This window comes from Rhipicephalus sanguineus, chromosome 8 (assembly GCF_013339695.2).
Source record: "Rhipicephalus sanguineus isolate Rsan-2018 chromosome 8, BIME_Rsan_1.4, whole genome shotgun sequence".
Taxonomy (NCBI): domain Eukaryota; kingdom Metazoa; phylum Arthropoda; class Arachnida; order Ixodida; family Ixodidae; genus Rhipicephalus; species Rhipicephalus sanguineus.
In genome coordinates this window covers 110564161-110578133 of record NC_051183.1, presented here as the reverse complement: position 1 = coordinate 110578133, position 13973 = coordinate 110564161, and the positions used below count along the sequence as shown (strand labels likewise).

Here is a 13973-nt window from a genome sequence, read left to right as displayed (position 1 = left end):
TTATCTGAATTTCTAATTTAATCTAGATGAACCAAGCAAGGTGTTGATGCCAAGCACTGTTTCAAATGACAAGGATTAAAAAAAAATGCATTCTGTCTGAAGGAATTTGAGAGTTATCAAATCCACAGTGCATGCAAGATATAACCCCATCAGGTGCAAATTTTTATAGACAGCCTGTAAGAGTGTCAAATTTACACAACTTTATTCCAAGACACTAGATAATCTGTTGCAAGAAAGAGCAGGTGGTAATATGTTGATTTGTGCATTTTCAGTAATTAATTGTAATTGGTGTAATTGCCAATCTATTTATTCTGAAGTCAGTGTTCTATTTCTGTATAAAAGTATTCAAACATCATGCTAAAAATACTTGCACAAATTTTTATCAGTTATATGCATTCCTAGCAAACAGAAATGATATGTTTTAATAATTGCTGGGGATTTACATGTTGCAACCACAGTATGATTATGAGGCACGCTGCACTGGAGGGCTCCGGAAATTTTTACCACTTAAGGTTCCTTAACGGTCATATTAATCTCAGTACACAGCCGTTCTGTACATTTTGCCCCCATCAAAATGCGGTCGCCATGGCCGAGGATTGACCCTGCTACTTTTGGGGTAGTAGCTGAGCTCTGTAACCACTGTACCACTGCAACAGCTAGAAATAATGTTTTGGAGTAGCTCCCATAATGTGGCACGTCGAACGACTCGTCCTCTGCTGCAATACGCAGTACAATGAAAAATGAGCTGTAGTTGTCCACTCAAGAAGCATGTGCAAGTGTGCGCATTGCATTTGAATCCACATCAACAAACACGCGGTGTGTGGTGCACCTCTAATGTTGATGTTTACAATTGTACACACCGCCATTGAAGGGGATACGTTCATTTTTGTTTAGCAGTTCCAATAACATCAACAGGGCACTAGATGCATGGAACAGGATATCTGGACATTAAAACAAGTGTTAGTACTTACATAATAAAAAAAAAAAATTTAGGATGCTTAAGCTTTGCCTGTAAGAGTGCAATGCTTTATGATTTTCCTGTGCTTTGCCTCTGTAGAGAAATACCCACTACGTGTCTGTAAGGCATTATGGGCACCTGCTTGCTTTGTTGATGCTGCAGTTGATGATGATGAATTATGGCTTTGTTCATTGTAATGGGTGGCCAGCTTTAAATCACGCACTCATTACGTAATTCACATGGTGTGATGCCTGGTGCAATTGTGTGCTTGTACCATGCGATATTACTCCTTTCAATGCGACTCCTCACCCGACAAAACGGCCGTATTGCCAAAGCTTGGAATGCTTCAGTCTTCTTTTTTTTTTTTTGAAGCAGCTTCAAGCACTTGTGGAGCTGCGTTGTAGAATACTTGACTGCATGCCGTGAAGGATGCCTTGGTTCGATTCCGGCTTGAACCATTATTTTAATTTTTTGAATCCATTGGGTTTGGAATTTTTTGCTCACGGACCATGCCGCCGACGGCAACACTGCATTTACAACACTACATAGGACTAACCATTAATTTGTTTGTTGTTGAAATTATGGGGGAGCTTAAAGGGGTACTGGCACAAAAATTTTGGTGTGGTGTTCTTTCTGCAATATGCTGCTGGAGGCCTAATAATCATAACACGCATATTGCTTGCGGGAGCGTGTGACAGATAATTAATTACAGTTTGTTTATTGCCAGCCAGTCTCAGTTTTGGTTTGGGAAAGCTCTGAGAATGCTTGGCCGCAGTGGTGACATTGCAAAAGTATGAGTGTCCTCGTCAGGTCGCTTTGTATGATGCTAATGTCGCGAGGTGCGGTATTTAGCGCTAGGTCGGGCACGTAAACATCAAATTTAATATAAATTACCTTCCAAGGTGTATTCGCTTTTCATATTTGGTAGATATAAGCATGTTCATGAGAAACGATGCCGCCAGCTATCTCAACCGCGAAATTTTTTTGTCAGTACCACTTCAACAAAGAAAAAACTTGAGTGAAACAATTGCAAAGAAAAAGACCTTTTGCGTGTGCCACCTAGCATACTCACAACGTATTTCAGCATATTTCAGCACCTGGCATATTTCAACATGTAAACTAGAACTTAAACTAATACTTGGGAACCACCTTAAGAGTGGGAATGTTTTATGTATTTATTTATTTATTTGTTTATGTTGCTGAAGGGCTCGAAAGCATTGCAGAGGGGAGTCGGAGCTGCATTACCCGTAATGAAAGGACAGATATTAATGTTTATGGCAGGGAAAGAAAAATAAAAAATGCACCAATGACATAGATGGAAAAGTTGCATAAAACTTGGGAAATAGAACACAAAAGGCAAACGCAAGCAGAGTGACAAAAAAAGAAAGTCGCACAGCCCCTTGTGCATTTGGCTAAGACGACTGGAAAGCAAAAGCCATGTACTCTTTTTTTTCTCTCAGTCGATTGTATTTATCTCGCCCAAAAGCTTTCCGCACCCAATGGGGTTTGGCCCTGCCTCTGGGATCGGAGGAATTGGAAGCTTTCTTCACATAGCCTGGTTTTGCAGCGCCTCTGTGATCTGTCCACCTTTGACCAAACGACAAAGTTATGTGATGACGTCATGATGTGACGCCATCGTGACGTCAGGTTGACGTAACAAATTTTGGCAACTTATGACGTCATCGCAAGATGATGCTTTTTCTCATCACTCGTGTTGATGCTGCTGACTCTGGCAGTCACTTTTTGCATTTGATAAGGCATCTAAGGCTTTTGCCTTAATAAGAAGAAATTACATGCAGCTGTTTTAAAGTTCTAAAATTAGTAATATGAACCACATGTAGGGGATGATGTTCACCCTTTTGTTTTTTTACTCCTGTCTTCATTATGGCTTACTGTCTTTTTTTTTTTTTAGAGTGGAGCGTTAGCTAGTTATCTGGTTTATTAAGGCTTCTTTGTGTGTAATGAGTACAACTGTCTTTGCAGTTGGCCATGGGCAGTTTCCATATTGAATTCAGTAAGAATCAAAGGCTTACACTAAATTAAATAGTTTTTATTTTTTTTCCAGAAATTTAGAACGGAACGTAACATTTTATTAAAAATTCAGGGGTGGTAGACTTCACGCTAATGGCATAAATATATTTGGAGAACAGATTGATCAGTGACTGTGTAATAAAAAAATGAGGGATCAAAGTATCTGTGAAAGTATTAGGCATCTTCTTGCATGAAGGTGCATTTGTAACTTTAGCAGGAGTGCAAAAAAAAGTAAATATTGAAGCTATAGTATTGGCTATAGGAGGTCAACTCTGGCAATAAAAAAGGATTAAAAGAAATATGCCAATTTTTTGTAACGTACTATAGAGCCTGATGTGCATTATGAAGACGCATGAATGTAGTATACACAGTGAGCGTGTTATAAAATAACGTATAATGCAAACTGTGCAGCTTGGATGTCTTATTTCTACAGTTGAACATCGATATAGCAATCCTGGATATAATGAATTTTCAATTATAACAACATAAATGAGGAATTGTGTTTTCATTCATACAGTGTAATGAATATATGTTTATAATGAATTTTAAATGTAACGAGGCAATTTCCACGTCAAATGGGACTTTGTTATAAAGTTCTGCTGTATGTTGAAGAGGCCATATATACGTTAAATAATACACCAGACAAATGACATTATTCATAAATTCAATAGATGGCGTACGGAACAAAGAACATTGCAAGTCCATCACTGAAATGTATACAAGTGTGCCTTAAGCATAAAATTATTTTCACGATCAGTAGTCGAACTTGTGGACAATTTATTCCTCCTGTGCACAGAGTTCTCGTTAAATGTCTTTCTGCTCAGGAAGTACTTACGACTTTCACGAAAGAAGATGTCGGCTCAGCTTTGGGTTAATATTGTGTTAAAACTTATTCTGCGGTCTTGCTGTTAGGAAGAATGAATTTTAGAAAGCATTAACACTGCCATAGTTCATTCATTCATTCATTATTCCTTAAAGGCCCCATAACAGGGGTATTACGTAAGGAGTGGGATTACAAAAAATAGAAACTTTTATGGCGAGAGAAATGCAGGCACTTCTTCCAGGAACGCAGATGAGCATGTGATAGCAGCGATGTCACAGGGAGGGCTGTTCCAATCTGCTTCTACAAGAGGGAAAAAAAAAAGGATGACAAGAATGTGACAGTGCGCACTTTGTGGCGAGCAACATTTAAAGAATGACCGGTGTGATGTGTTACCCATGCTGGTGGTGTATGGTGCGAGGACGAGGGGACTGTAAAAAAATTTCTGAAATAATGATAAGCTGGAAATGCATCATCTATACGAAAGAGATTGCAAATGGGAGGCTGTTTTTAATGATGTCGTATGAATATGCTGAGTGAATTAACTTAGTCACTCGATTTTAAATGGATTCAAGGGCATTGGCGAGGTAAGTTTCATGTGGGCACCACATAGAAGCAGCTCATGTTTAGATTAACGAGCGAGGCTCTGTTAATACAAAGCCAGGTCAGGTAGCAGGAAGTACCATATTTTCTGGTGTACAACTAAATTCCCACACCACGCAACTTTTCAAGAGCTTCATAGAAAAAGAATTTGCATGCAAGAGACACCTGTGTGCAAAGACCAGAGTTGTACGTAACGTGTTGCAAGTAATAGGTTACTTGTAATTAATTACATTTTCTCTTTTTTTCATTTTCAAAAGTGCGCTTAGTGAAGAATACAGACACAAACGAAAAAGTACAGGACATAGGCAATGAGCGAAAATAATGATATTTTTAATGACTTTTTCGTTTGTGTCTGTGTTCTTCACTAAGCGCACTTTTGATAATGAATCAACACCAACTAGCCCACCTTATAGCACTCCTCAATACATTTTCTCGTAATTTTGTAATATAATCTGTTATTCTTCAAAGCTCTAACGTTCTGGGTAATTCAGTTACATTTTCTTGATTGCCAGTAATCAATTACTTTTTTTTGTTTTGAAAATCGAGTTGTAACCGGTCTTCTACGACAGTTCTCATCACGAAAAACATGACCGCTCTGTAGGGACCCCCTGTCTTGTCAAAGGGGGGCTCCCTGCAGAGCCTACTTTTTCACCTTTTTCTTGGCTTTACCGAAGTGGCAGCAACAGCGAAACGCGACACTTCATAGACGAAATGGACACTAGAATCGAAGCACTGTGCCACTACGAGCTGGTGCGCATTGTGTTCCTACGTTATCATACTGCCCTTCTCTCCAGCACATGCATTGAGAGAGTGTTCAGCGTAGCAGCTGATCTCTTAACGAGGAAACATGGAAAAATCAGTGACGACAACTTTGAAAAACAACTCCTTGAACAATGTGTAACACTATCACAGAAGCCACAGTAGTTAGCCTCCGAGCCTTCCCGCAAACCACCAGTCTTCTCTCTACCGTGCAAGTCATAGTAGTTCGTTGTGGCTTGAGTAAACTTGTGTTATTGTGTTATGGCAATAAAACTGTGAAGTAAAGTAATGGAAAAGTAATCGATTACAGCAAGGTCGACAGTTGAGCTAGTTGGTAAGGTTCCATAATATTTTAGAGTAGCGCAAAAGACGGGACAAAGGACAAGAAGTTCACAGACGAGCGCTTACTCGCAACTGGCAGATTTATTAGAAGAACGAAGGAAAAGAAAACTGCCAATAAATCTAATAAATCTGCCAGTTGCGAGTAAGCGCTCGTCTGTGAACTTCTTGTCCTTTGTCCCGTCTTTTGTGCTGCTCTAAAATATTATGTAATCGATTACATTTCTATAATTGCTCAGTTACTTTTCTTGGGCTGTAATTGACCACTATAATAAATTACATTTTAAAGAAAGTAATTGTAATTGGTTACCTATTTTCTTTAAAGTGTACAAGTCTGGCAATGACATACCGGTTTTTAGTGGTCAGCATGATGAGACATGATTATCCTGACTTGTATACTGGTACCACGAGTCCGTACCAATCCACTTCACGGCAATAAATTTACATACCTAACTCTTTGCTACATGGCGCCCTCATTTGGAGACGCAACTTACTCTTGCCATATTTGTGCATTGTTGGCAAGAAAGAGATCCATATACTGAGCTAATGGTAGATGGAGCTTTCTTGCTGCCTAAACTTCCTCTATATCTCTTCTGGTTCAAATGTTTTGTTATGTGCGGTCACTTTAGTGAAGGCATTACCGTGTTTAACAAGACGTGTGGCGTGAGGCGTTTCGGCATGAATTTCAAAATATGTTTTTTTACCTTTTCAGGAATGCTCACTGCCAGCAGATAATGATTGTATGTCATTTGAGTGGTTAGTTGAATTTGGTTTATGAAGAAATATAGCGTGACTTACTGTACAATATTTAGATAATTATCTATGTTGTCGTTACAATTGATCGCTGCAAAATGCACTGATTTATTCTTGCACTTCCACTTGCTTTAACCCTTTGCGGTTATTAAACCTTTACCCACCTTTCATTTCTTCCTGTCCAAAACTAAAGAAAGCAGAGCTCAAGTAAAAGGAATGTACTTTCTCTTTTAGAGATGGCACATGATGCAGTCAGAAAATGCCTATGACTCAACCACGAAAGAGCGTATCGAGCAGTGCCCGACCAGACTGCTGTGGCCGTGTTGCGTTAAATTTTGTCTCCAGAACCTTGGAATCAAATTATGTCATTTGCACTCATTTATAGACAGTAGATCGTTATGCGTGTCGCAAACGGATGACATGACATGACAAGAACTTTATTGAAGTCCTGAGGAACTCGAATCTGGGGAGCCGGAGGCCACCCAGATCAAGTTGGTGGCTCCGCCCACGATGGGATAAACACGTTATTTTACAATGTGCAAGTTCTTGCAAAATCAAAACTACAGCTAGCACTTCTTGTGCATGGTTTATATATATGAAATGCTTTGTGAATGCACAAGTCATGCCGTATGACACATTGGTGAAAATTAAAAAAAAAAATAGATGTAACATCTACACTTGATAACGATTTAAACTATTTTTTTTTTCATTTTTACATCGGAATGATGCTTTTGCAAACCCTGCTCTGCAGACACATTAGGATAGAACATTTTGGTTTCTTGCGCTTATAATTATCTGTTTTCATGTAAGACTGTCAGCTTTGAAAGGCGTGGCAGTAGTTAGTTGTTCTTTCCAATGCAAAATTGCAGAAAACGAGCTAATGAAAACAATTTTTTATATCCTTTAGGTGCTACTTAATTCCATTCATTGAAAACTTTCTTTCACTGCATTTCTTACGTCTTCAGAATTATAAAAAGCAGATAGTTGTAGAGACATTTAGGAATTTGCTATATATTTTAACGAGGTTTGTGAAGTTCTTAGGATGTAGACTTAGAATAATTCTCTACAGGTGCATCTGATATTTGACCAACAATTTCATGTCTAGAATACTAAGAAGGACTTGTCTAACTATTTAAACAATGTGCATGAACTACTCTAAAACATTGCGAAAGAAAATGAGCAAAAAAGAAAACCTGGTACATGCGACATACTGACACTGCAGCAAACGTCCTGCCTTGTATATTGCATATCGTTTTATTGTGAAACAGGCTGCACTTATTATTTGCGCTTACAACATGTGTGCATTAACAAATGTTTTGAGATGCATGCAGCGTTCCCCGATTATTATTTTCATTTGTTTTTGTGCTTTTCAAGCATTTTAGCGTGCACAGTTGTGCATGTAGAGCCTAAAGGAAATACCGTGTTAGAGCATAAGACTTGATTGATATCCACTTCATTGCATTACTTTGCTTGTGTCAACATTTACTACGACGTTGGGCTGCTATTATCAAAACAGACTTTAATGAAAAGCAACAGACAGTGAGGCCAAGCAAGGTATAGGGGAAATTGTTTGTAGTCTTTTTAACTGTATTCTAGTATGTGATAAATTGGGAGAAATTAATGTACACATTTTTTCACATTTGCCATAATTACTACAGTACAGTAAAAAAGACTACAAATAATGTCCCCTGTACCTTCCTTGGTCTCATTGTCTGTTGCTTTTCATTGAGGTTGTGTCTAACAAATCAAAGCGAGCCCTCAAATTACCCTTCTGTCGTTCAGTATCAGTGCAGAGACATATGCGGCTTTCAGTGGGCCCGTATGAATAATGAATTGGGGAGAGGGGGTGCATTGATAACAATATTCATACTCTGGGACAGTTTAAAAGAACACGTATCGCCCAAGCAGTGTGATGGTCATATCATTACTGAATGCAGCTAACAGTTTTTAACAGAAACCTTTCTTAACTTCATCCATTCAATTCTCATACCATGTGTTGCTTTGAGTGTCGTTGACTCAGTGTTTTGTAATTTTGAAAGCTGCCACGCACAAAAAATTTAATAACACTCACCACAGCACGCCTGACAGCGAAGTGCAATCAGTGAACTCTCAGTTTTTTGTTTTTTTTTCAATTCCCCACTAACTGTGTAGTTGCAACAGCAGCAATGCTAAGAGGGAACAAATCCTGCAAAGTAAAACTTTTTTTTCATAGCCGTTGTACAAAACGGTTTGTTCATTTGACTAAAGGAATACTGCTTCACCCTCATTTATTCATTCTCTGTGGTTCCTGCTGCAATGCATTAGTCCCTTTTTATGTATATCAAGATGGATTACAATACTGTACAAAAAAATTCCTGTAGCTGTACACTTTCCATGAATTTCGTTCAGCTTGGGCTTTGTGTAATGAACACAAACACAATTTTCTTCATAAGAAGAAAATTCCGACCATTCTTGGTCCGAATTTGGCATAACAGAATTGTGTGAAAGGAGTTAAAAGATCTGCAAATAGTCAAAATTACTTTACAGTTGTCTACGACAATATTTCTTGCAACTCTGTGCAGTTTTTGCATGTTACATCTTGTGATTCCGCTTAGCAACATTAATCATTGCATAGTGCGGGTGTGTTGTACATTTGCGCAAATCTTTAACTAGTGTGCACGAGCGGCAATTTTTTGTGTATCTTCACCATATAACTGAATTAAGTTCCAAAAAGAGTGAGGGCAAGTACGTGCCCACAAAGCACATGCCCACAGAACAATCTTTTGTAACTTCGTTCCATTATATGGCACTGACACACAAAAAGTCGCCGCTGCACATGCTAGTTAAAGATTTGGCTGGCTGTACCTCAAGTCTCAAAGAAGGGTTTTATCGATGAGTAGCTTGCTGATAATGTTACATACTGTGTGACGCCTTTGGCTAACTGCTTTGTCCAGTGTTATAATATTTTTGCTCTAACGAATAGGGTCTATTTTGTTGTGCACTGATGTGGTTAAAGAAATAATACTGATGATAAAGAGCGTGAAAAAACGTGGGGACAAAAAGCAGGACGTACTGGACAAGTGCTGACTTCCAACTGTTTATTTTATTGACATGAATGCATTATATATGCATGTGTGGGCACATTTACAAAGAAAACCAACTGCATTGAACATGAAATAGTGAAATAACAGCAGGCGTTCCTACACATGCATATATGACGCATTCATGTAAATTATATAATCAGTTGGAAGTCAGCGCCTGTGCAGTGTGTCAACTGTGCGTCCCCATGTTTTTTCCTGCTGTTTATGATCAGTATGAACAACCAGGTAGCCCAGTCAGCTACCTTACTGAGAAACAAAGAAAACAAAATACAAAAGAATTCATGAGACGTTCCCACTCTGTGAAAGCGGACGACGAGTGAAGCTGTATAGCGCACAGCTCAGCGGGAGCACACAATTTTGATAAAAGGTACAGAAAGGCACAGAATTTAAATGAAAGTTACAGAAAGTTTCTCACGCACTTCCACCTCAGTTTTGCGGGGGCCAGAAGGCCAGCATGCTTGTTTTTTGTTTATTTCTATTTATATATTTATGTCTATATTTATTTACTCATTTATTTTCGTTATTTACTTATTTATATATTTTGTTTATTGATTTATTCATTTCTTTACTTATTTTACTGTTAAGCTAACTATATAATAATGAACTTCATTATTTATTTAATTATATTTGTCACCCAAATTCTCTGGCACCTACCTGCTAGGGTTTTCTGTTGAGAGGGTCAATTGCAGAGTCATGAATGGCGAAGTTATATACAGCTTGACCGTAAAAATTAAGCCGCGATCGTTCTTCCATGCAGGCAATGTTCGTTCACGCTGACCCGCCTGCTGTTGCTACGGCCGCTGGGTGGTGAGGTTTCTGCGATCAGCATCGCTGTCAAGATGCAGGTAAGCTGTGTTCCATGTGCACGTCCAACTTTGAAGTAGTATACCTAATTAAAGCGACACACCACAAGTGTGATTTACCGGATTCGTCTAGGTGCGGCCTTCACAAGATGTTATGCACCTGTCATAGGCTGCAGTGGCATCGGTCCGAATTGTGGTCACTGTCATGTGCCAGAAACACTTGAGCGCACATTTTGTACCTACCTAGCATACGCATGTGAATGACAGAAACTGATTTCTCTGTATTGAAGGATTTCATCAGGGGTCATTAACTGATGAGGTTGTGTTGGGCCCTTGGCCTGACGCCAACAGTGCAACTGTGGTCGTAAGAGCGGTCATAGCCTTCCTACAAGCCACTGGACTGGATGCACGGCTACAGCATTGTGCAAACTTGACGGGACTGTATACATACCCACCTCCCTAACTTACCATCGTCATTCATTGCTCTATTGCTTCCCTGTCCCCATTTTCTGGTGTAGAGTCGCAGGCTGGGGCATACCATCGCTCAGGCCGACCTCTCTGCCTTTCTGTAAATAAACCTCTCTGTGTCTCATGCGCTAATTAAAGGGCCCCTAAACCACCCAGCGTCGAAATTTAGTTGAGGTGAGGAAGTTGTGCTCGAGTTTACAACAAACACGTAGCCGTGAGAATTTTTTGAAACGGTGCCGTAATAGCGGAGTTACACGCGTTTGATGATCGAAACGCGACGATCGCTTCTTTCCCTCTTTCCTACGTTACCCTCTTCAAAAACCGCTTTGCCCTCCTCGCTGAATGCCCCTCCTCATCTCGCGTGGCATACGTCACCGCTGACGCGCTGTTCGAGACGGCGTCTACATCCGGTTGCCGCGACTCCGGCGACTCCGACGCTCCAGCTCGCCGTGAACTCTGTGTGGTATCTGGGTGCACTGTTCGTTGACTAACCGCTGTTGCTGCCGTGCCGGCCCGTGCCCCTACGAATCGTGCCGGTATGGACCCTGTGTTGCGCGCACGCCTTCAAAGGATCGCCAACGTGATGGGACCCGTACGGGGACACGCCGTGCCAGACCACCTCGGCTCGAGATGAGTTCACGGAGCTCATCAAACCGCAAGGCGTGGATGTGTAATTACGCTAGCGACTTGGCGGTTGCGTTTTAGTCTGTCCGGCATTAAAGAAAGCGTCGCGTAAAACCAAATAAAATGTCCCCAAGCTGGCGCCAGGTCAAGTGGCGCCAGCTATGGAGGATTAGAAACAACTAACAAACGCGTAATCTATGTCCTCCGAGCATTCGGAAGCGCCCTTCTCGACTCGCTAAGCCTACAACATCGATTATTTGAGTATGGCTCTCCAAAACGGGGCTGAATCGGTACGAATACTTTGCTGTCGAAGCTTAAGGACATGAATCTAAAGCAAATGGAAGCATCAGTTCGGAGCTTACACGCTACAGAGCACACGGCGGCCACTTGATAGACTCGAGGTGGACGACAACCGCTTTTGGCACTGCGGCCATGTTTTTCGGAGGCTTGCCGGCGTAGCTTGCCGTGCAAGTTGAACTGCTGTCGCGCGTGCGGCGACGGCCGACGTTCTGCGGCACCGCGCCGTTGTGGCAGGCTTGCCGCTAGCTCACGCTAGTGGCAAGCCTGCCGCAACGGCGCGGTGCCGCAGAACGTCCGCCGTCGCCGCACGCGCGAGAGCTGTCCTACTTGCACGGCAAGCTTCTCCGGCAAGCCTCCGAAAAACATGGCCGCACTGCCAAAAGCGGTTGTCGTCCACCTCGAATCTATCAAGTGGCCGCCGTGCGCTCTGTAGCGTGTAAGCTCCGAACTGATGCTTCCATTTGCTTTAGATTCATGTCCTTAAGCTTCGACAGCAAAGTATTCGTACCGATTCGGCCCCGTTTTGGAGAGCCGTGCTCAAATATTCAATGCTGTAGGCTTAGCGAGTCGAGATGAGCGCGTCCGAATGCTCGGAGGACATGGATTAGGCGTTTGTTAGTTGTTTCTTATCCTCCATAGCTGGCGCCACTTGACCTGGCGCCAGCTTGGGGACACTTTATTTGGTTTTACGCGACGCTTTTTTTAATGCCGGGCAGACTAAAAGGCTCGATTGACTGCTGGAACCATGCATGGCAATGACACGAACGACATGCGCACTTCTAGCTTGAAAAATGGGGAGCAGAAAGCAAGCAGCTCGAAGCGTCCCGCGGCAGACGCACATGACGCGGAAAGCCGAAAGCAGACGACGCGGCGCACCGTAGTCATGGCAACCGCTCCTCCGTAGCTGATTGGCCACGGTGGTCTCCGGCAGCCGCAGAACGGCAAGAAAATGGGTCTCGGACCTATTCTTACAACGGCAAAGAACGGCTGACGTGCGCGAACGAAATCGCTTGCGCACGGCAGCCTGAGAACGGAAAACGGCAGACGGCGAGCTGCCGTGCCGCTAGCGTGAGCGGGCCCTTACGGGCCGCAGATGTCGATTCACAAGCGGCAACACGACCAAGAACAGCAAGGTGCGCATGAACAGCTGTTTGCAGAGTAACCGGAAGTCGTCGGTTGTCGTTCGGCCAATCGCAAGCATCGAAACTGATAACGTCATAGTTTCACTGGTGATGTCACACATGTCAGTGGCGGGAATGGCGGTGACCGGAAAGGAGAAGCTATTGTTTTTTCGAAATTGTGGCGCGCCCGCGACCTGTAGCGCTGCGGCGTGTGGCATCGTTGATCGCGACGGCATTCTGCACGCGAAGCGCTTGTTTACTTGAAATGTTTGGGAAAATGTCGGAGGGGGTTTAGGGGCCCTTTAAAGGCTGCTCATATTGGTACTTTATTTTGTTGCCATGGTCACCACGTGCTAAGTGAAGTCCATTGTTGGAAAATTCATTTCTAATTCAAGGGGAAACAGCGTGACTTCTGAAAACTCGAACAAAAATCAAAGGAAATGACGAGGACAAGTGCTTACTTTCAACTGTAAAATTCTATTACGAGGAATACATATCAGGAAGAAACGAACAAAGGTTAGCTTAGGGAAAAAGCATCACTGAAATGTAACGAGCTCTTCTCATTACACATGCGCCTTTGAAAATGACAGTTCTCTCTGTGACGAATTGGCAAATGCGTTACATCAATTCGTCACAGATACTACTGTCATATTTAAGAAGCGTGTGTAACGACAGTTGTAAGTCGCACTTCGTCGATGTTTTTTTTTCCATTGTTCTTGTTTCTTTCTGAGACATGTCTACATTTCTCGTGTGTGGTAAAGTTTTCCAGTTGAAAGTTTCATGCAGAAATACATGCTATTTACAAACACGTGCGAGCTACATTATTTGCATACTTATCACCCAATTAGTGATGGATACATTTCTGTGCACAGCATGAATCCGCACAATCCAAATCCACAAGCACACAACAACAACAAATAAAACATGCAAAGTCATGGAAGGGCAATGAACCAATAGTGGAACCAATGCCACGTCCAGGGGAATAGCCAAAATTTTTGGGGGTGGGGTGGTTTAACGACTCTTTGTGTAGGTTTGTGTGTATGTTTGTAGTGTGCACCTGTATATACACATGCAAAATTTTAAAAAATTGGGGGCCTCCCCGCACCCCCCAGCCATGTCTACGTGCAAGGGGGGAGGCTTCCTCAACGGCCACGTTCATGTGACAGAAAAACATATAAAAATATATATGCAGGGTGTCCCAACCATCACGCAGTATGTTTTAAAAAAAGAGGAACGACGTTACGCGAAGCAAACCTTGTGCGTATTGTTCCTAGTACACTGCAATAGCGACTACTAATTTCTTTTTAATGAGGT

The 13973-nt window shown here is 41.9% G+C and overlaps 1 protein-coding gene across 1 annotated transcript in view; it reads left to right on the top strand.

Annotated features, from left to right (window-relative positions):
- The window catches only part of LOC119402300 (phosphofurin acidic cluster sorting protein 2), a 96846-nt gene that overhangs the window by 5328 nt on the left and 77545 nt on the right, over window positions 1-13973 (top strand). The window contains exon 2 of the mRNA XM_037669451.2: window positions 10101-10188. Within this exon, the coding sequence (XP_037525379.1) occupies window positions 10101-10188 (88 nt within the window). The remainder of the gene's footprint in view (window positions 1-10100; window positions 10189-13973) is intronic.